The sequence below is a fragment of the Lepeophtheirus salmonis genome, chromosome 11, assembly GCF_016086655.4.
Source record: "Lepeophtheirus salmonis chromosome 11, UVic_Lsal_1.4, whole genome shotgun sequence".
In the NCBI taxonomy this organism is placed as follows: Eukaryota; Metazoa; Arthropoda; class Copepoda; order Siphonostomatoida; family Caligidae; genus Lepeophtheirus; species Lepeophtheirus salmonis.
The window spans coordinates 20,283,095-20,306,976 of NC_052141.2; the positions used below are offsets into that span (position 1 = coordinate 20,283,095).

The following is a 23,882-nucleotide window of genomic DNA, read 5'->3' on the forward strand; positions in this document are numbered from 1 at the left end:
TAATAATATAAGATTTTTATTATAATGACTTGACAACCCCAACAGCAAAACCTACTGCTTTCTTTTTCTTCACTAGTATATGTATTTATACAATACAATATAACATTATATACATTAGGGTGGTCCTCAAAAATCAATATTTACCTTTTATTTATTTCGCCTTAATATTTTGTTGCCTTTTATTAATTGGTTTTAATTCAAATTCTAATTGTTATTCTCTAATTTCAAAAGATAGCAAAAAATAATTATTGGATCCCTTCAATTTATTTTAAATAACACAAAGAAAAATATGCGATACCAAATTTGTCTGTGAGCGTAAATAGATTTTGAGCCAATATAAATAATACTCTGAGTAGTTTAATAGTTTTTCTATTTTCTATATTCAATCTTTTGAACATGTGCTAAGAAATTATTCAGTGCAAAATCATGCAATGTGACTATAACAATCAGTGTTGCATTCCTTGCAAGAAATTGTGCCTATTTTGCATTAAACATGATCTGTAGTGATGTGCAATGCATATTATTAGCTTGTAACAAAATATGATTAGATCAATATTTAACGCACTGGAATGCGACAATTTTTTAAGTAAACTGTATCATCTCTTATTGTAGAATAGATAGTTACATATCCTTGAAATGTAATCTGTATTATACAATCGAAACCAAATAACACAGTTTAGCCCTGAATATAAATTAATTTTTCAATGCAAAAATGTACTATCTAACCACTGCAATTAATAAATTTCGTATTTATAACTGGGATTAATAATTAAAAAACTGTTTGTGATTAGATTATGCTAATGATGGTAGCAAAATTTGGTAAGGATAACATTATCAAAATATTGAAAGTTAAATATCTCAGTTCAATCTTTTGTGCAGAGAACATCTTTTTTTGCGCAAGGTCAACGGAATATTAAAATATTCGGCAAATTAAAGTGAATATCTCCATTTTCATCTAATATTATAAAGTAATTCACTCCAACAACTTACATTTACAGCCACTACCAATAGTTTTTGTAATTTAAATATTTAATCCCTTTTAACATGATCATTTTTTCATTTTATTATTACTGTATTGCAAAGTACTTTATGTACAAAACTAACCATTATTGGCTTCTCATACTCATAAGAGAAGGGAAATACTCAATAATTCAACTCTTTCTATAGGAAGGTCATAAACAGAAATTACATAAACGTCGATCCTCAATTTCACATCGAGTCCAAAATGGACTTTCTCTTTTAGTCCAGTATTTATATCCATTGTCTATGACTCTATGCACTATATATTTAAATGTTTTCTCTGCAAGAATATAAGAATAAGGATGACAACTTTGTAAAATAAAAAAACACTCTTTAGGTTAACACAATTTAAAGTATTGCTCTCGTCAAAAGGTCTTGTTTTTTTACATCTATCGAGTAAGGACCAAAACCTTGAAGTAGCATGGCTAAATTGGTTAGAAAAACTTGATATTTATGGAATCAAGAAAATACTACTCGAAACATATATGTGGTATGGTGAAATATACTATCATTCCGGGGAATTCTTGGCAATAAAGGTTCTGTCATGATAACAGTTTGCAGAGCATCCAAATTTAGATGAGGTAGATCCGTACACCCCAAACTGCACATCCCAGGGATGTGAGTTCAGGGCTGGAGGTGGGCCACATAGCAGCAGGCAGGTAGTCAGCTACATTCTTCTTCCAAAAGCCTGTCTCCTTCTTGACTGTATGGGTCTTTAATAGACTTCTTGATGTTGTATATAGTCTCTGCAGGTTTTTATTAATGTTCTTTTAATTGGTTATTAGGAGTTGGACTTATTAAGTTTTAAGTAAACCTTTCATTATTACATTTACTTCAACTGACCTAGCAAGTCCATATACATAAAATATATTTCTTTTTCTAAGAACGACCGGAGCACGAATCTACGCCAATTGAGTACAAGAGAACAATTTCTCCAAAGTACATTATCGATTGACCTAGGTCATGTCAGGTTTCCTTGCCACTGACACCAAGGCGGTCAAAATTGCAGACGTGATGCCATTTTTGTTATTACTCCAACATTATTGTGTCACTTAGAGACATAGGATAAAGCAAAACTCGTTAATTTTTATTTTAACTGTCGTTTGGTTACCTATTCAAACACTGTAATATAAAGTAACAGGGCAAAAATTATTATTAAATGCTAATGCAAGTTTTAGACCCTACTCTGTATATAAAACAATCTATTATTCGTGCACTTTGGTTAATTTTATTCGTGTTGTAAAATTAAAACATGCACACATCTTAAGTCAAAAACTTTAGAGGAAAGTGAGACCAGGACTTTTGAATGTCCCCCCTAAATAGTATTAAAATTGGGGCAGGGAATGAATTTTTAAAATTATAACCAACCAGTCAGATAATGATAATAAAAACATTGATTTTGTATTTATAAACACAAATAAGAGCCACCCTAGTGTATAAAATATTTATTTTTCCATCCTAACACACACTTAATATAAATACAGGCTTATAGAGTGAATAGATTTAGCTGTATATATGTAGAGAAACGTATGTTCAATACATTAAATAAAACAATACTCCAAGCTGTACTTATAAATATGTATATGTGTACAAAGTATAGATATATTCCACCTAAAAACAGAGTATTTAGTATTGGAATCTCAAACCTTTCTTCTCTTTCTTCCTCCCTGCTTCCTCTAAATGTTAATAATAAAGTCAACAATAAATCGGGAAAAGACAAACGGAAAAGAAATAAAAGTTATATATATATATATGTATATTGGTTTATAAATAGGTTTTGTTATAGCCTATAAAGACGTATGCCTTGAAGTGTAGAAAATATTTCCATGAAAGGGGGAACATCTTTATTTAGGGTTTTTCAATTTTCAAAAGGTTCTATCATTATTATTTTATTATTAAAAGATCCAAGTATACAGAGGTGTATAAAGTATGTTTTAAAAAGTGATGGCGGCTTTTTCGAGCGCTTTATTAACTTTCCAAAACTGTTGTCATTATTATTTAAGTCTTGACAATAGATCAGGTAATTATAAAGTGAGAATAGTGATTGTGTACTTGAAGGACGGAGAGTAGGAATGAGGTTTTGTTGAGGAGTTATTAGTATAAGTCCTTGTTGGTCTCAGAGTAGAATTGAGAATCGACATTGGAATCATTACAGGCTATATTCCCTTGTTATATACAGAGTTGAGTTATTATATATATTCATACTTATCAAGACTGATTGCGTCTAATCTCATAAAACGTCAAGATAGCTGAGCTCCTCTTAACCGACGGTTAAGTTTGGTACAGGCTTAGCACAAGTCCTATCCCAAATGAACCCCCATATGCTATAATCAAGGAGTTTAGGTAAGGCAAGAATGGAGAACAAAATTAGTAAAAAATTTTATCCTAAAGTATTTTTCGAGTATGGGTATGAAAAAAAATAAACAAAATCCGAAGCATGTGTAGATCTTAATATCTTGGCAACCCTTGGATCTATGTTTATGAAAGTGTGTTCATCAGATTAAAACTGTATAAATAGAATTACAAAATCTTTGAGATTTTCTCTCAAGACAAATGCCTTGTAGCTATTATCGTGTCTCTCCGTATCATGAATAGCTCCATAGTTATTTATGATAGAGTATTGACGTTCATTTGTCCAGTGGTATGCTAGAATTTTAAATTGGTACAGTTTGTCCAAATCAAGTAAATGGAACCGGATAATTGCGGGAAAATACACCTTTTTTAAGACCTTTATATTTTGGGCTAAGGAAATGTGGCTTCCCAGCTACCTGGATCTGAACCCCTTGGACTACTTACTATATGTGGGTCAACTTGAAACTTTGTACATAACACAATTGATTCCTAGTGGGCTTCCGTTATCCAGGAAGTGGTCAACAGTGACAAATAGTTCCTCATCAAGGTCATTGCCAGGTTCATGACCAGCTTAGAGGCAGTGGTTGAAGCCTGAGGTGGTCGGTTGAAGTGATTCACTTCACTATGTACCCATCTATCAATGAAAGAACAAAATATCCTTAATTAGTCACATAGAGGTCCCTATAAAATACTTTATGTAGCACTCCTAAGGAACAGACTGTCAAAGCATCTTTTAGAGTATATTATTTTTGGGGTTACTTTCCTTATATCCTATTGAACTCGAGGTTAAAAAATAAGGGTTTATTTTTATCAAGCCTTGTTCTTTAGAACATATATGAATAGGTTTGGATTATTGTATAAAAAATAACTGTGTTTCCTTTAATTTCCTTTAAAATGAATGAACTAAAATATCTTTATTACTTATTTTAATTTGCCTTTCAGTATTATTCTTTAAAAAAAAGCATTAAATTCAGGGTTTAATGTAGAAGAATAAATACAGAAAGAGCGAAACAGGTTTCCTTAATGACTTTTTATTTTAATTCTACAGAGTATGAAGTTACTACTTATAACATACATAATTTTCTTATTTCTTTGACTTTAATGTATTTTTTATAACATATTATATTTTGTTAAATGCATGAAAAAGGTTGTTGTATTTTTGCTTAAAATATATATTTATATATGTATATTAATATTCCACTTTCGTCGTCTGCTTTGTTCTCAAAACCTTATTATTCTTTCAAAGCATGAATGTTAAGGGGGGCAGAGAACATTGTGCAACACGGGGAATTATTCCAATTAGTCACAAAAATCGTGTGTGTTTGTATTTCGGACATGTTAAAAAAAAAACCAAACATCAACATGATAGTCCCAAAAAATTTGAAGACGGTTTTGGAGGAGAGCAGCTTAGCTGTCATGACATTTCATTAGATCAGCTGCAATCAGCTGTGACAAGGGAAAAGGGGAATAAAGAAATTAAATAAATATATTTTGGAACAACGTTGCTGCATGGACAACGCACTCACAAGAAATTATTCTTTTGAACACAATGTGTGCAGGTGTACGCTCTGGTCATACCTTGACAAGGAAAATACATTATTTACATAGACTTCAAAGAAGATTCCTAGGTCAGATGGAGTGATTATAATGCTAAAATATTTACTTATACTTAATCAGTGCAACTCAGTCAAACCAAATAAAGGAAAAAGGCCGCAGGCATTTTCATCCAGACTACCAATAACATCAAAAAGTACATTACGGCCTCATACAGTCAAGAATAACTAAAAGTTATGCAACAATAATATGGCTTATTCCCCACCCCCTCAATAAGGCCCTCCTGTAGCCCTGACATCAACTACCTATTGGGACGTAGGGCGTTTTCATCTACCTCCCCTCTCATCTAAATTGAAATCGCTGCAAACTGTCATCATGACAGTCTAGTACGCCATGGACAGAGCCTTCATAATCAAGAGGGGTCAATCAATGTCATGTTATACATACATCGTGGACTTGAATGTAATAACTAGTGATGTAAATCCTGTATTTAATGTGCAAGTTAAAAAAGAACAACAACCAAAAACTAACATGGATAACCTGACAATTTGAAGAATGTTTTGGAAGGATCAGATACTATCCGCTGTGAAGAGGAGGAGGGTGAGCAAAAAATAAAATATATCATTCGCAAGAATGATACCGATGTGGATCCATAGTGATACTCTGACTCCTACAAGCACTTACGCTATTATATCTCTGCAACAATTCCTCAAGGTTCCTTTTCATCTTTTCTGAGCATCTTTCTCTACAAAAAGTGTTAATTATTTTTAAAGTATCACAAAATTGTAGTATATGCACAAACAAAGTTGAGGGAAGCATCCTTTAACAAAAAAACTGGGAGCCAGAATCTAGAAAATGAAAAATAGAGAGCAGGAGAATATGTGGACCCGAACTGATAGGGAACACAAGCTTATTAAGAGTAATCATGTGCAGTTATAGTAAAATCAATGTTATTTAAAGAGCCCGAAGTAAAACCAAGAGATCACGAGCTATGTAGAGCCTTAGGACATCAATCATCTAACAAAGGGAAAATTTGAATTTGATAGGGGTAATGGCAAAGCCCTGCATAGGACTGTCCTCGCCAGTCCTACTAATTAGAAGTATTTCAGGCATGATAAAAAAAAGAAACAAAACATCAACATGTTAAACATTACTGTTTGAAGCTTAGCTGCTAGGAAGATTAATTAGATCAGTTACCATCAACTGTGAAGTAGTAAATAAGCAAGGACTTTAGCAAGACATCCTCCAGGTCGATCCTTCATTCTACTCTGAGCCCAACTCCTTCAGAAATCTTCAAGGTTACTCTCCGTCTTTTATGAGCAGATACCAATGTTCAATCAGGGTTTGAATATAATTGAATGTAGTAGAAAATAAAGTTCACTCCTAAGGAGTTAATGAATAATGATTACAGCTTAAGAAATAAAAATTTGTACATAAGACTATCAATTTCAAAAAATTATGCTACAAATATAATGGATTTTGATTTCTAAGCTCAAAAAATCCTTTATTTCCAAACATCCAAATACCTACGTGCTCATAAACGACGCAAAGTAACATTGATGATTTGTGTGATTGTAATCTTTTATATTGTTAAAGTAAAGTTTTTCTGTCTATCTTGAAGTCTTGAACAAGAAATAGCAAACGCACCACCAGCGTGTTCAATTAAATCGTATAAAATATTAATCAATATACTGCAGACTTTCTTGTCGTGTATATAAACCTTTTTTTTTTTTTCGTTTATCAATTAAGAAAATAGTTTGTATTCTAATTACTATTAAGTATAGCAGGAATATAATATATCTTGGATTGGTTTGTCAAATCCCATCCTGGAACAAATTATGTTTGCATTTCCATAAAATAAATTATACAAAATTCAATTCTGGAGTATTCTTATTTAATATTATAATAGTCTATAGGTATTTGGGCAAAACCACTCAACTCATAAAATGAATGTTAACTGATATATTTGTCCTTTTCTGGATAATATATATATTTTTTTCTCTCTTTCTTTTATCAAACGCCAATTTACAATCTTTAGGAAGAAATTCCTTAAAAAGGATCATTTTGGAGATACAATTATAAACGCTTATATAAGAATGTTATAGTATCTTTAATTTCCAAAATATTTGATTGCATAATTTTTGCAATATATCCAAAAATGAACCCGTTATCCTGTGTTATTTTTTCGACAACAATATTCTTCTTAACTTTTTTGGTTTTCCAAGTACAAAAACAATTCATTTTAGGTTTCTTTTCCTCTTTAGAATGACAGTAAATGACTATTTTTGACCTATTTTTTCAAAATTAGTAAAAAAAAGATTTTTCCAATTTTCTTTGCGAATTTTGACTTGGCCATTTTTCGACAAGAATAAACGATGGACTTCTCATCTATAAAAATGTTATCATGCGTTTCTTATTTGAAGTTAATTACACAACTTTCTTTCTTTTAAATTCATAATAATACATTTTATATAATATACAGGCACCATATTATAATGTCTGTAAGAATACCCAAACAACCGCCTGAGCAATGCCAAGAGTCATAAATTTTGTTGGGAATCGCTTGTCAAAATTTTAAATGGGGCAAATCCAGCCTGAATTTTTCTTTGAGACGTTGTTAGACCTTTCTAGTATTTTTGGACATAAGCTGAACACTAGTATTTATAAACCTTGTAATACTACATATGTAACTAAATACTAAATGACTGCAATGTGTTTACTCTACTCTAAATGTAAATTTGACTTTAATTTATTTATATTCATTCATGTTTTAAAAAGTTTTAATTTTATTTATTTAATATATACACATTTCTACAAACTATGAGTATATATAATCTATTGACTCAAAAATGAATCAACAAGATTAAATAGATGAGAACTATACACCTTTAAATAGATAGAAAGAAATATACTTGATGACGGGCACGGGCGCTCATGAACATGAATTGGGCAAAAAAAGAACGATACAAGTTAGAGGCAAGAAATCTACAAATTAACTACATATCATATGAGGGTGCTCTAAAAAGTTTCTAACTTATACGTGAAGATGCCAGCACTCGCAAATAAAAGTTAGTCACATCTATCTAGCATCTGTTCAGAGTTTGTCACCAAAGTTTTAGCCATTTTGGATGCGGAATTGCTGTGTAATAGTCGTTTGATTGAGTTGATGGGAGTGCTTTTGTGAAAATGGAGGTTCGAGCTGTCATTCAATTTTTGTTATTAAAAGGGATACCTTTTAATTGATTCCAACTACAGCAGACATATTAAGGCTTGTTGTGTTCAAATTTGACACATCTAGCTCAATCCAACTCGTAGTAATTTAACCAAAAACCAAGTTTTTTTTTGTTTGTACTTGAGCATCGTTCATCTTTGGCATCAAATTTACCCGGAACGGAATCGACAATACACAAATTGCGCATGATTGACTCTTACAGTATCGTGACCAGCAGCACGATTCTCATTTTCAGCTGTTAGGCTTGCATTTTTGCACTGTTTGCTGGTGTCCATCTTTGACGCGTACTATAGCAATACTGACTCAAACAATAACAAAATTCCACTAAAGTTTCTTTAGTAAGACATCTTATCGTTCTAACGCCATCTATCAACCGATTGCACTTTTACAACACAAGATCTACATTACTAAAGCCATCTATTGAAAAATAATAAACTTCCTTTAATTACATCTATTCTATTCTAAAATACAATTATCTTCCCTCAAATGGGTTGTTTAAAATATATAAAGAGTTTCACATTCATTCCATTTTTTATTTTGGTTTTTTGTATTGAGTTTCGTACATGTTTTAGAGATTGCTTTACAAAGATTTCAATAAAGCCTTCACGCCACAAACATGCCATTTATTGGCTACAATAAATTATGAGCTCCCTTTTAGACGTAAATCACAATAAATTTGTACCTTTGGCTTGATGAAAATCTACGCTAATAATAGCCAATAATATATATGTACGCCTTGTATGCACGAGACCATAAATCAATTGACGATACATAAATTTATATTATATACAGAGTATAACATGTTTATGTATGTGATAAATTTATAGCAGAAGTTACATTGATAAACGTTTATTTTTACAATAAACTAGTGTTTATTGTAAAAATACCTTTGGTATCTTAGATAATTGCAAAAGAAAACCATGGCTTATAAAATAAATGTACAAGGTGGGGATCAAAAACTTTCAGTAGCATGACTAAATTATGAGAGATTTGATTTAGATGTAATCAAGAAAAGAAAGTTCAAAACCCATTGGTTATTTAGTTAAATAATATATTTAGCTATATTTTGTATTCAATATGTCCTCCTTCATTATCACGATCAGCCTTCATACGCTGCCGAACAAGGGGCAAGATAAAAGCCGGGCCAATGGGGTACCATACTTTCATGATGGCAGCTAGGAACTAATCAAAGTTTGGATCAAAGATGCGGCAGAAAACCCTTCTCCAAGATGACCCGAAGTTCAGGAGGTTGAGGTCAAGGCCGGAAGAGGCCACACGGATACAGGCCAGTAGTCAGCCATATTGTTACTGCGGAAGTTGCTTTTCTTCTTCTTGTGTTTGTGTCCTTGTAATGAAGTACAGGGAGGGGGGATCAGATTGTCGCCTATTTAAACCTTGATAACTTGAAGACGACATTATCAAATAAAAAACCGGTTACTAAATAGGAAAGCTATTCTTGTCAGCTGACGATACGTAGTTCAGTTAGCATCATGCCGTCATCATATGAGGAGATAAAGAGCTATAAGTGGAACGAGGAGCTTTCGAGGTCCGCCGTAGTCATGACATTGGTTAATAATGGAGGTGAAATCTCCAATTCAACGATTGCTTCAACCTTAAGAGTGAATTTACGGACTGTTCAGCTTATCTGTAAGAAGCTAGAGGACACCTGGGATGTTGATGCCACCATAAAGAGGGTACCCAAGGAGGAGGGCGCCGACAGGAAGGTCAGGGACACCGACTTTGTCGAAAAGACAAAGAAGATGGTTGAGGATGACCCTACCAGATCCATGACAGGCCCTGGGTGTGGCAACAGGACTCAGCACCCTGCCATGTGTCCAAAATCTCCATGCAGTGGTTAACCGAGAACTTTTATGACGTCGTAACCAAGGATTTGTGACCTCCTAACTCTCCCGACCTTAATCCTTTCGACTATTTTGTCTAGGGCTATGTCGAGAGACATACTAACAGACATTCCCATAGCACCAAGGCCAGCCTGATGGACTCCAACAAGGAGGTATTCGGCAACATGGACAATGAGATGGTCAGAAGAGCCTGCGGCCGGTTCAGAGGCCGTATTGAGGCCGTTATTGATGCCAACGGTGAATATATCGAATGAATGGCTACTCTATACCTATATGCTCGTCATAGTTTTGATTTTCAATGAAAAAGTTAAAAAATGTATATTTTGTGTTGTTTTTTGTAGTAAAATATTTTGGCGACAATTTGATCCCCGCTCCCTGTAATTGATGTCCTAGATACAAACGATCTTTGCAGCCTTATTGGTACTGACAGCAACGCGGAAGAGATCGCACATGTGTTGTCTTTTTTGTTCTGCCTCTAACATTTGTTTACGTAATGAAACCTGAAATTAATAATGAAGAAGATAAGATGAAGAATTAAATGCCACAGCAAGTTTTGGTTCAACGCTTAGTAAACCAGAAGGAATAGTTACCAAAAGGATCCATTTTATTTACCTTCCAAAAAGAAAAAATGTTTTTGACTTTACAATCTGTGAAACGAAATGAATAAAAATCATGTTGCATTAGATACTGTATTTGGTTCATAATCAGCCGATTTTTTTCCCCCTTGGTCGTAGTGTTATTGAATAATGTATCGAATTTTCTCTTTTTTTACTTCCATTTTGGAACACTGTAACAAACAAGAGGTTTCAACAAACACAAATCTATATATTAACTTTCTTAAAGTGTACACTAAACCTTTAAACATATTTTAAGCTTTTTTATGGCAATGTATTAATGCTGAGATATTGCTAACTAAAGAAAACTAGTGAAGACGCTCAATACTTCCTTCTATAATACATATAATTTTTACTTTTAATATAAGATAATAATAGCTACAATATTATAACTTTTAACCATAATGGTGAGACCTTCAACCCTCACAATAAAAGAAGAAGAGTCCAATAAATCAAAAGGAAACAATCAATTAAATTAACTAAAAATCGATAAGTATTCGAATAAATACTATATAAAAGTATACTCAATATAAATACAGAACGGAATATAATCAGAATCAAAGAAATGAGAAGCATTTTTATAATTCTCGTTTTGTAGAACATCCCAGTTTACAAAATAGATGATTAAGGATACACATTCATCTCACGGGTCCATCTTGAGACATTTCAAAATTAGCTTGAATTATAGTTTTTAGTCATCTTAAGGTGTTTACACAAAGTGGATTGGAGTTGGGAAGTCTACGGAGTTGGATCTATAAACTTAAGTCATTTAAAAATACTTTTTTTGACCCCCTTTGGTTAGATGGAGCTGCACCAATAGGATTTAGTAGGCATTTTAGTAATACAATTAATCCATCTGACCCTGGAAATTAAAGTCAAAGTACATACCTAATACATGTGCATTTCATTCTCTAAAAGCAACCGCGTATCATCGAACTATTAGCAACTATTCAAATATACAATGAATCGAGGCATACATTGGATATTTTAGATAATAGAAAAAGAAACTCATAGTTTAACAGAACTATTCAGAAATAGTTACCCAAGCCTGATATATTACTCTTCAGATAATAAAAAATAATTTAAATATTAGCATCACCTAAGCATGATTAAATCAAAGTTATTTTGTTCAAAAGGTGACAAAATACTCATATAAATATTTTGGATGTATAAGCAAAACATATTTATTTAGTTCACAACTTTATATTCATGATATAAAATATAGTTATTTAAATCCTCTTAATGATAGAGAGTCATCGCCTGAGGTATTTTTATAATTGACTAAAATGATTTTGATCTAAAGATCATAGTATTTTATCCCTAATGCAAATACCTAAAGTTTTATATAAAAACAATGAAAAGTGGAAAATTGTTTAAAGATGTGTCTAAGATCATTATTATTACAAAGAAATATGACAGACTTTTGCATAAAGATGTTTAACGAAGGGAGCTTTAACTTATTTCAAAATAGGCTAATATTTGTTAGCTTCGAATAAAGAGTCTCATTGGAAGTGGAAGGATAAAGTAATTTTAACATCACACTTTGTGTGAAAACCAAGTTCATTTAATAAATAAATAAAAATATTTTGAAAGCCTGAAAGAAGAATCCATTCTTTTAGACTTTAATTGGGTCAAGACTTTTATTATATCTCTCAATTACTTACATACAATTTCCTAAAATATCCTTTTACAATAAGACACACACACTCACAAAAAAAAATAGATGTTCGATTAATTTATAGTCACTCTGACCCGGATTCTATCCTATTTATACATAGTAATAATATCTAACCCTAGAGGCATCTCCAACAATCTATAAAAACTAGGAAAAATAAATATTTCTATTACATTAATTACTTCCGTTCCTTTAAGGGGATTAAAAGGAAATCCAAAACATTTTTGGGCCTTCTATACAAAAAATGTGAGGCAAAAAAAAAACAACGAGATGCCTTTCTTTGAAAATAAAGTTATAATATCTTATATATGTATATATCAAAAGACATTTTTGATATTATTTATATACAATATCAATAACATAACAAAAAATGTGATATCTCCTAAGACAATCAAGGCCTCATATTATAAATTATGTAATGTGTATTTCCTGACAAATTTGAAAATGTTTTGCAATGGATTTCATTTCGATTTCTCATTTGTGATGTCAGAGCATTTAACTCTTTCATAAAAAAATTGGTTTTTTTTTATCATTAGAAGAAAAAGAGGAGGACTTATAAAAAGTAAATACAGGGTGCGTGGACAAAATCTGCCGCTTAAAAACAACAACAACTACAAGCTTATTTTATAATATTTCTTGATAAAATAAAAACAAATATCTTTATTAGGATATAGAGCAGCTATCTATTCAATGTAGCCGCCATCTGCGGCCAAAACCCGCTCAATGCGACTACGAAACCGAGAGCAGGCATTTTGGATCTGCGCTGCTTCTATCTCACTGAATTTCTTCTTGATGCAGGTGATGAGATACTGCTTGGTGTTATGGGATGAGTGGTTGGTCATGTTTTCCACGTAGGACCAGACAAAGTAGTCCAAGGGGTGATGAGGGAGGCCAAGAGGAGAAGGGTGACAAAATTCTTCTCATCAGAGAAGAACCAGAGCATGTTCGGCAACTTTGGGTTCTTCAAGTTGTTCAGCAACCTGAAGCTTTTGAGCAGCTGCAACCCTTGAGTCTTTTCAGTCAGAAGTTGGACTGTCTGACGCCTGTAGGGCTTGCACCTTAAATCATCCTTCACACAAGCCCTCACGGTCCATTCGGCCACGCCCAACTCCCTCGCCATGGTTCTTATTGAACGCTGGGGGTCCTCGTCGATAATGCCCCTGACCTTATTGATGAAGGTGACGTCCTGGACAATCCTGGTGCTCTTCTTCTTCTTCCTGTTAACAACGCCCATCGGGTCCGATGACTCCTCCAGCTGCTTCCTGAGACTTCTGACCGTTCTAACTGGTATTGACAGAAGGCCATAGATGTCAGCATTGCTTAATTTCATGTGATCACTAAGCATAATCTGAATAGCAGCGCACCTACGATCTCTCTCATTGAACATAGTGACTTTTCTTGGGCACTTAAAAGGATGCTATCGCTACAAGTGGTAACAATAACTGAAGCCTATGACCCGGGAAAAATTTCAACACCAAAAACAGACGGAGCAGACATCAGCTGATGGAGGAATGTCGTCTTTAAAATGCGGCAGATTTTGTCCACGCACCATGTATATAACTAAAGTAGGCTTTCCCAGCGTTACCCGAACATTAAGAAATAAAAATTAATTCCAAAGTGTTCAGCTTTATATAATAGAAAAAATTAAGAATCATTCTCGCTCCATGTTGTTTTTATCTTTGTACACTTTTTTTAACAGAGATTATAAGGTTTAGTGGTAAAAAAAAATCAAGTTCAACTATCGTCCACTCATCTTTCATTTTATGCTCAAAAATCATCTATCTTATTCTTTTTTTTTTCTTCTAAAAATCTTATAATCTCCTTTAAAAAAAAGTGTGCAAATTTGCATACTGACTTACAGCACAAAATCATTTTTAAAATTATACTGTCTGTATTTTTTTGTTTTATACCAAATACTCGTGTGTTAGTAAAAAAAAATAGTGTTTTTCTTAAATGCTATTCAAAGGCCAAAAAAGTGGTTACCGGAGCCATCTCTTGAGCCTAAAAACCTATATGAAAATTTTCAGCAAAATCTTTTCATGAGTTTTGGTATGACTCTGGGACAAACACACACATGAACATTAGCATTTAATGTATTGATAAAACTGGCTTTTAATCAACTGATACTGATATAGGTTGTTTTGACCAGTTAAAATTCGCCTTCATTTATATATTATGGCAAAAATTTATTCTCTAATATACCATTTAAAGTTTAAGATGAATCTACGAATCAATAACAAAAAGAATAAAGAAGTGAATACGTTTAATAGCCTTGAACAATGAATCCTCCTGCAAAAAACCTTACTCAAAATCATAGAGACTCATTGACTAAATGAAAAGGTGACAAGTAATATTAAACAAGTAGGCTTGAAGAAAACTCTGTTGATTATTATCTAAATAAAATATAACTCTGTCAAAAATTTGGCTTATATATATTTTTTTCTGCTATAAATCGAAAATAAAATAATAAATATCGATTTGAGTATAAAAGAACGTGGTTATCAGTAGTGATGTTCAAATTCTGTGGTTTATTTTTTATTTTTTTTTGCATTATCGACCCAGATACTTTTTGGTAGAAAATGTATACTTGTGTAATCTTTTCATTTAACAGCCCTAATTACACACTTACTAAGTGTTTCACTACAAAACAAGAGAGATCTGCCTCTTAAGTTCCTATCCATCTTCCCGCCATCTTTTGAAGTATTTAAAATTCCTTTTTTCTGTATAAATATATTTTATTTGCGTTACCATTATTTAACTCTACTGGAAAACACTTTGCTTATATTGATTTTTAATAAAATATTTAGCTCAATTTTCATGCATCATTTGGACATTACTACTTATTAGTCATTTTGAAGATACGGGATGCCTGTTGCAGAGAGATAACGTTTAGATTGTTTTATATATCCTTGCAAGGATATAGAATCGGCTATTAGAGACTGATGGGGAATCACCTTAAGCAATTAAAAGAATATTACAGTGATGTGTAATTTCATGCTTCAACTGTTCTTAAATTAGGAGTAAAACTAGACAAGATTCCAGGGCGGATTAACACATTGTCGATGTCAATATTTCAGCCAGAATTATCATTGGGAAATCCTCTGAAAATTGAGTAACTCATGACAGATATATTTGTTTCTGATATTTCTTCCTCTTTTCCTAAAGCTAAAGTACACCTCTAAAAAAAAAAGGTTCGAATTCATCAGAATAAGAAATAAATTAATGCCCTCATTGTAAGTTAATCCATTTAAAACATTGAATTACAAAGAAATAAGTAAGAAATAAGAGCAAATATATATTTATGCTATCGTGTATACTATATATATGAGAGCAAACCTTCCGAAGAGGACACTTTCAGACACAACGGATGAGAATCATGCTAAAAGTTGTGTAAAATATAATCCAAAAACGGTAACAAAAAACATGAAATTACGTAGTTGAATGGATAACGCGCTTAGGAGAAATTTTTCTATTGAACTCAATGTGTGTAGATTAGTGCCCTGGTCGTTCATAGTGAAGGAAATATGCATTAGGTGTGGACTTCAAAGAATATTCATAGATCAGATGGTGTAAATGTAATCCCACTTCTTATCTAGCACGGACATAGGGAAAATTACTCTCTTGCCGATCATCAATTCTACTTTGAGTACAAAGGGGATTTACAATTTTAAGATAAATTAAATTTATCTTCCACACGTCAAGTCTCCCTGACGTGAAGGAATATATACTTTGTGGCTAAGTATCTTGGCTTTGAACAAATGGAACACGATGTCTTAAGCCAATAAAATACAGCCATACATAACAAAAATTTGTCGACATATTCACATAGCAAAATAACCAAATAATTTATATGGTAATAATTTAGTAAGACATTTAGTTAAAGAAAGTGTCTTGAAAAAAGACAAAAAAAAAAAAAGGATTTCATTATTGTAGTACATTCATTTCTCTTGCTCCATTCAATGCAGATAATAATAAAATTTGTCAATCGGGATATTTATGGATTTTTTTGTGTGTGTATTCCTTTTCACTAGTGTTGCGCTTCGGTTTGAACATCGTAGACTGGTCTGAGACCGGTATGATTTTTAGTCGACAATACTAAATGATCTGTTAAGAAAAGTTCGGTCTATATTAATCCCAAAGAGAAATAACGTCTGGACTGATTTTATCCATAAGTGGTTGATGAATTCAGTTATCTTTAAAACTGAAACTTTTCAAATGGCAAAAAAATGGCTCATTTAGACTTTAACTTTTCAAAGAATCGACGTTCAAAACATTGATAGGAAAGATGAAGCATAAAATCTACAGTGGAGAACAAAATATACTTTGTACTTTTGTGTTAGTAAGGTAGCACCGTCTCATCTAACATATTGGAACTCGGGATGGTGTGTGGTAACTTTTATTGCCTCACGCAACCTTTCCTATGAAAAGAAAAAGAAAAAATGCCCTTTATCAGTTTGTAGCTAGCAAATTCTTTCCAACTTTGGAATAATTAAGAACTGTTCACACTTTAAAAGCAGAGCATTATAATTCAACCAATCAATGCTACGAATACTGATAAGGATAAGAAGGAGAAACATATTCAGCTGACAATAAAATGCACTCTGTAGTTTTGTGTTAGTGAAGTAATGCAAAGATATACGGAGAGGGATTTGTGTATATTCTCTTCCTCTTGCGGATGCCTGCAGCTGATATAATAAAATGTCAAGACAGCTGAGCTGTTCTCCTACGTAATATTAGTATAATCGTAAGGATTAGACCGTTTCTTTCCGTTTTTACATATCGCCAGTACATATTTTATGCATATGCCTTTTTATTGTTATCTCAACACTTGCTTTTTGAAACAAACCTAACAGTGGGATATTTCTTTTCAGCTCTTCTCCTTCATTTTCAAAAGTTGATTCCAGGTATTACGAATAAAAAAAAGATATTATATAGGATTTATTTTTTATTTAACACATGGGAGGAAAATCCTGGGCTTCACATATGAATGGAGCTATTTTATCATTATTTCGACTCATTTTCAATCAGTAACAACTTTCAAAAGACAGCTGTCAAAATTTCATGGCTATTTGTTATTTAGTTTGTGAATTATTCTGCTAAGTGTAACGCTATTTTGTTATGTCCAAAAGAATGGATCAAAAATAATTTTGGGTGTTAATATTACACTGCTTATAGATAAGAAAAAATACTGTTTAAGCTAATTAATGTCTTTAAAAATGGTTATGGGGGCACGGCTCCAACAAGCGAATAGTAATAATTTTAAAAAAATCCAATTTTGAAGGGGGAAAAAAGGTTTGTTTTTGCTAAGACCGGGACTTTTCAAACAACGATATTTTCAGATCGAAAAATTCGTCTCATGGTATGAAACCGATTAGATTTCGATCTACAGTGACAAATCCAGTTCGGGATTGAAATATGAATCAAAATCGATTTTGAAAAAAAACTTTTACGACCAAATAAATAGAAAGTTCGGTCCCGTACAGAGTCGCAACACTAATTTTAGCATAGAGAAGAAAAATACTGCAACACTATTTTCCTGAAGGAATTTATATATTTATATTTTCTTTTACACGCCATATTTGGAGCAGAAGTTAATGGAAAAAGTATTGTAGGAACGCATTTTTTTGTTGTCGGCGTCGAAGGGTCTTGATAGGTAGACTTTTTACACGGAGTTTTGAGCAACCACAATAAGAAAAAAAGGAATTATAGGGGTGAAAATGAAGAAGGAAATAGATGGATTGAAGGGTTTTAAAAATAAGAAGATCCCTACTCAGTCACTCTTTGGAGAAGAGGTTCACTAATGTGTGATCCACCACATCTGGCTCAGTAATCATATCAACCCTCTTATAATACAGACACGTGGAGATGCAGAATACTAGAGAATTAATACGAGGGAGGAATCCATCAATTAAGGACTGAATGATTGTATGAGTTCACGCTGAATATCTCAAAAATAAACCCATTAAAATAAATGTAGAAGAGTTACAAGTCTCAAAAAAGAAAAATAAGATAATCAATAGTATGACTGACTGGGGCTCAGTTGTTTTTTATGTCAGTCTAGTTAAATCAAAAAATATGTATAAACATTAAACACGTACGTAAAAATTGACTAAATTTGCACAGAAAGGTAACCAAATTAAAGATCCCACCGTCAGAACAATAGTAAAATAGCAAACCTGATTTTTGGCACAATGATACCCTTAGATATGTAGAACATGTTGTCAAAATTTCATATTCAAAAGGGTTGGGTATTTTTATATATTTCTAGATGAAGCATTTGGGTGAGTATTTCAGATTTTTTTTTTGGATCAAATTTTAGCTTATAAAACATTAATATATTCTACTTTTGACTTCATTTTTAGAATTCCCACGCTTCAAAATTGCAGGATGTAAACTCTTCTGGATAACAAATATACTAGAAAGAGTAGCGTCTGATAATAAGACATTCTAGCCAGCCTGACAATTTGGTTCCGAAAAGGGGACTGGAACGAGCATTGTTTATATTTCATGAAGGATTAAAAATTATATGATGAAATTAAAAACCCTTTATTTCAAATATTTCAAAACCCAAAAATTTATGGAATGAAGAAAATTGACGAACAAAGAAATCTGTTGGCATGATTTTTGGTAATACTGAGTGAAATGTTGTATGTTCCTCTTTACTGCATTTCCAATAGATGGTAACACAATGTCCTTTATCAAATCAATATTTTGTTTTTCGACGTTATGTCAAAGCACCGAATATTCGAATATATATTTACTGATTATACAAGTACACAAATTATTATGATTTTTCTCAAAATCAAAACTGAATTACATTCATATTCTTGTACGACAAATTATCCTCAACTTTTATCAACAAATTATTTATATTAACCCTTTGAAATTCCTCCAATTGCATATAAATTAGCCACAAGTGATCGTCACTATAAAAAAAAATTAGAGAAAATGATAGTTTTTATGGTTGAAACGGCAATGTGAGGGTCAAAGTATGTACCCAAAATTAAATATAGTTTTTTAACTATATCTAAAATCATTGGTCCCTATTAATTCATCCCACAAATTTAAATAATAATCCTACAATTGTCTCAAATATGGAGATGAATGAAACCCACATTGCCCTGAAAAGTTCCAGGCTTACTAAAAAAAACACTTTTTATTTAATTGATTTTTTATTGGCTTTATAGGAAAGAGTTCTTACAAGACTTTTCAAACCATTGCGTATCTTGGAACGATATTCTTTGCCAACAAGCAGCAGTATTAAAATAAAAATAAGAGGTTATTTTTGATCCATTTTTTTTTTGTAAATAACAAAAGTAGCTATCACTCAGAACAATAAATTATAAAGTAAAAGGCAAATTGTCATTAAATTTTGTCAGCAGTCCTTTGAAGGTCCATACTAATTAAAAAATGAGGTGAATTAAAAAAATAAATAGTGCAATCAATGTAAGTGTCAAACACGAATTGAGGTTTTCTCTATTTCTTGATTTTTGTTTAAGATTATTTGTATGTAGACACATTGCATATGTAGTATTTTGTAAGGTGTAACGTCACTTCAAACAATCATTCATAAGAGCCTTTAGATCACAAATCTCTCTCTCTCTCTCAAAGAAAAGCACAAAAACACCACAAATTCTACTCAAAAGTTAATTACCTGAGTCACGACTCCTGTGATGACGTGATGTCCGTGCAGACTTACTTTAAGCCATTCCCGTACACCGGATTTGATGGTATTGAGGGGACACCAGGCTCCTCCATAGATTTCCTTATGTAGTCTACCAAATAGGAATAAAAAAGTATTGTTTTATTGTTATGTAAAATAAGGGCTACAAATGAAGAGAGAGAGAAAAAAAAACATAATAATGTAATATAAAAAGAACATTAAGAAAATCCCTTTTTTATTAAAATAAAAATTGTGAATTTACGCTCCTTTGAATTTGTAGTTTATTTCATGTTGAAACATTATTACTTTTATTATTCGAAAAACAATAAAATAAAAGTTTATCAGAATGGTAATACGTAACGGGAGACCCATAACTTTATTTGACATCTTTTTTTTTTTTTCAAAGAATATTTGCAAAATGAGAGAAAAAAGTAATTACTTCATTCTCTCTCAAAAAAAAACACCATTTTTCTTCTAAAAAAAAGCATAGATTTAAAAAATAAATTATGGAAGAAAAGGGGAAAATTTATACTATTAATAAAACTATTATAAATATGCCAAATCCCTTACGGTAATCTCAAAGATCAAAGGTATTTCGGAATACTCACATATTTATTTAGGAGTGAATTTCAATCAAATATATTTTTTTTATACATTTTCTTTAAAAAAGTAAGTACTACATTACATTTTTTTAATGATTAATGCATCATTAAGTCGATCTTTGTACTTTATAGATCTTTAAATCTGTATGAATAAAAATTTTCTGTGACTACAGGATCAAAGAAATAAAAAGGAAGCTATGAGCGTTTGTAGAAAGCTCAACGTGTTATATTTTTTATAAAATCATTACATAATCAAATTAAATATAATAATTTTTTTAAAAATCCGTTTAGTTATAATACCTAGTCAATAGTAAAAAGTCCTCACATAAATTAATGAAAGACATGAGGGATAATTAAACGGTTTAAAAGTAAGTAATTTAGTAACGACGTTTGCAATTTTGTAGATTTTTTATTAAATGTATTTTTAATTATTTGAAAGAGCTTTTAATTACTCAAATGTCGACTTACAAATATAAGTCTGCAAGAAATCTTCAAGGTCACTATCCGTCTTTTATGCAGACGGTTTTAATTGTATTGGAATGTAGTTTAAAAGAAAGTTTACTTCTCAAGAATTAAATAACAATGTGACCTTAGTTTAAGAAATGAAAGTAGTTGACTCAATAGTTTGCCAACACTAAAATAGAGAGTCAGCTAAAAAATACATTAAATTTTTATCACTCTCCATATACATTAAATATATACTCCTCTCTATTAGCGAGGAGGAATCCAACCAACGCTCAGTGAGTTATAAAGAACCATTTCGCCCCATGTAAATATTTAAATTTAAGCTTGGGCATAATTACTCATAAATAAATCAGATGGATTATTGAAATGATAAGGAAGACGGTAAAAAACTTTGTGTGTTACATAAGTTAACAAATAACTCTGGTACATGCCGCCGGGTATACCTTTTAGTATGTGAATAAATCTACAGTAAAAGGGTATTACCTAGCATTTTGAGGTCCAGTGGACACGAGATCAAAGGCGGAAGAAGCCTCAAGTTGATGATCCTGAACTTCACCGGATCCAATTCCAAGTGTTCCATTGCACATACCTACAAAAAAACAAAAACAATGATGGAATAATGTCGAAATGAAATGGGACATGTCATCATTAAAGCAAGCTGTTATGAAAAAAATAGAAATTGAGAAAAAACTATTTTTCAATACCTAATTGTTTGAATTAATAAGAAAATGGCGTGATACAATATTTATTAGATAGGAGTGACGTCATTTCCCCCTATCTTATTAATGTGATATCTATGATGATTGTAATTTGTGAGAAAACAGATGATTTTAATCGTAATAAGTGCAAATTACAATCATTGAATCAAAACCCTTTGTTAATCAAACTCAAGGAACATAACTTAATTAGCCATTTGAGCGTATTAGTCGATATTTACAAAAATAATAACAGCCGACTTTTATGTTGACAATTCATAAATAACCTTCAATATTTGAAAAAAAGAATGTAGCATTTTTTTTTAATTAGTCTACAACAAGTTGATCATAAATAAAAAAGTTTAAATAAGGACATACATGAATTTGATTAGTTCAAAAGTATATCCTTATTATTTAAAGCAGGTTAAAATACACTTTTTGTCATAACTTCAGTCAAATTCAAATTAACTGCATAGGACAAAAATAAGCCCATATAACTCATGTATCAGTGATGAACAAAATATTTTATAGGAAGACAGGTTGAAAATCCGTGAATAACTCTACTTTTTTTCTGGTTCAGGTCTTAAATGATGTTTTCTAAGCCGATTTGATTTGATATTTCGATGAAGATCGGGATTGCAGACCGTAACCAATTTTAAATTGTTTTCAAATCGTGTTTTTGTTTTGTGGGTCTCAATCTAGGATCTGTTTTTCTCCTCAATATAACTTAATATATAAGTATTTCTCGCTATTATATTTAAAGTTGTACTGCAAATACAATTTTGAGTTTATGATAAAGAAATATATTTAAAAAAACTTAGAAGTACTCATATCAAATTTTTTATTTGGAATTATTTTATTAATCCTTGAAATACTTGTCAATGGACAACATAATAATAAAATATGTTCCTCCTTCAAACGTAATGAAGAAAAATACTAAGACTAACTCGCTAATCCTCTTCCTAATTTCTTTTTAAAATTTGTAAATTAATATACGTGCTGTTAGTACGATAATTCGTTTTTTGGATATTAAATTTGATTGGTGTATTTCAAATCTACGATCTATACATTAAAAAATACTTTGAGACACGGGTAATCGATCTTCATTTATGAAAAAAATCAAATTATTACGAAAAAAATAAACGTGGCCTCCAGAACACTCCAGGAATAATTGCCTGATCAGAGTCTAATTAGGTTTTAGGGTATATAACTCAGAATTCTAAACAACTTTTATTTTAAAGCTATAGTATGTGAATATCTTCTTTTTTCTTCAAATAAATGCCCAATGTTTTTTATCAGGAGACGTACAACTATAGTATTATATTGTAGGCGATTTAATAATATCATTATTATTCAGGGAGTTGTTTTATTTCGTGGTAAGACGGTGTCATTCTCGAACGTTATTTGAACAAACTATGTAATTAGAGTAAACAGCATTCATACTCCATTGGAAATGAAGAAAACTCAAAATGATATAGGCATTCCTGTCTATATATTTTAACAAAAGATTTAATTATATTAAGTTGATGAAAAACAAAGATAAAGTTAAAAAAAATATATATATAAATATACATAAATTAATGTTCGAAGATCATATCAAGAAGGGACAACATAAAGAAAGTCATAAACAAGAGAAAAAGATTCATTAAAATACCTACGAATAAGTAAATTAATCATCAAATGTTAGGAATTTGATTCTTTTTTGCAATACCTTTATTAAACATGACACAGAGAGCACGAGGCCACGAAGGGATCAAAGTCATAATTGCAATGACGTATGAACATAAAATGTATATGTGGTGTATCAACATTAAACCAGTTTCTGAAGGAAAATCAACTAAAAGACAACATCGATATTTTCTTTTTTTTCCCCTGTATTTATAGAATCAGGCCAATAATTCAAATCATCAAAAAAGTGATTCTGATTTCTGCCTCTCAAAATGTTCATATGCTAATTCATCTGAAATTGACTCCATGGCGGTGTTTGGCTACTAAATGAAACGTTGAGTTGTATATTTCATCACAAAAAATATTGTACAAATACGACATTTAAACTTTGTACATGTAATTTTAATTTAATTTTCTTGTCATATAGTAAAGTTTCATAGAAAATGACAGCCTCCAGCATTCACAGTGACCGTCAGATGG

At 31.6% G+C, this 23,882-nt stretch overlaps 1 protein-coding gene across 2 annotated transcripts in view; it reads right to left on the minus strand.

Moving 5' to 3' along the window:
* LOC121125775 (discoidin domain-containing receptor tyrosine kinase B) overlaps positions 1–23,882 on the minus strand; it is a 222,425-nt gene that overhangs the window by 69,543 nt on the left and 129,000 nt on the right. For both annotated transcript variants that reach the window (XM_040720987.2, XM_071891774.1), the window contains 2 exons: positions 21,523–21,628; positions 19,964–20,084 (listed from right to left, as the gene is read on the minus strand). In XM_040720987.2, coding sequence (XP_040576921.1) covers positions 19,964–20,084; positions 21,523–21,628 — 227 coding nt within the window. The remainder of the gene's footprint in view (positions 1–19,963; positions 20,085–21,522; positions 21,629–23,882) is intronic.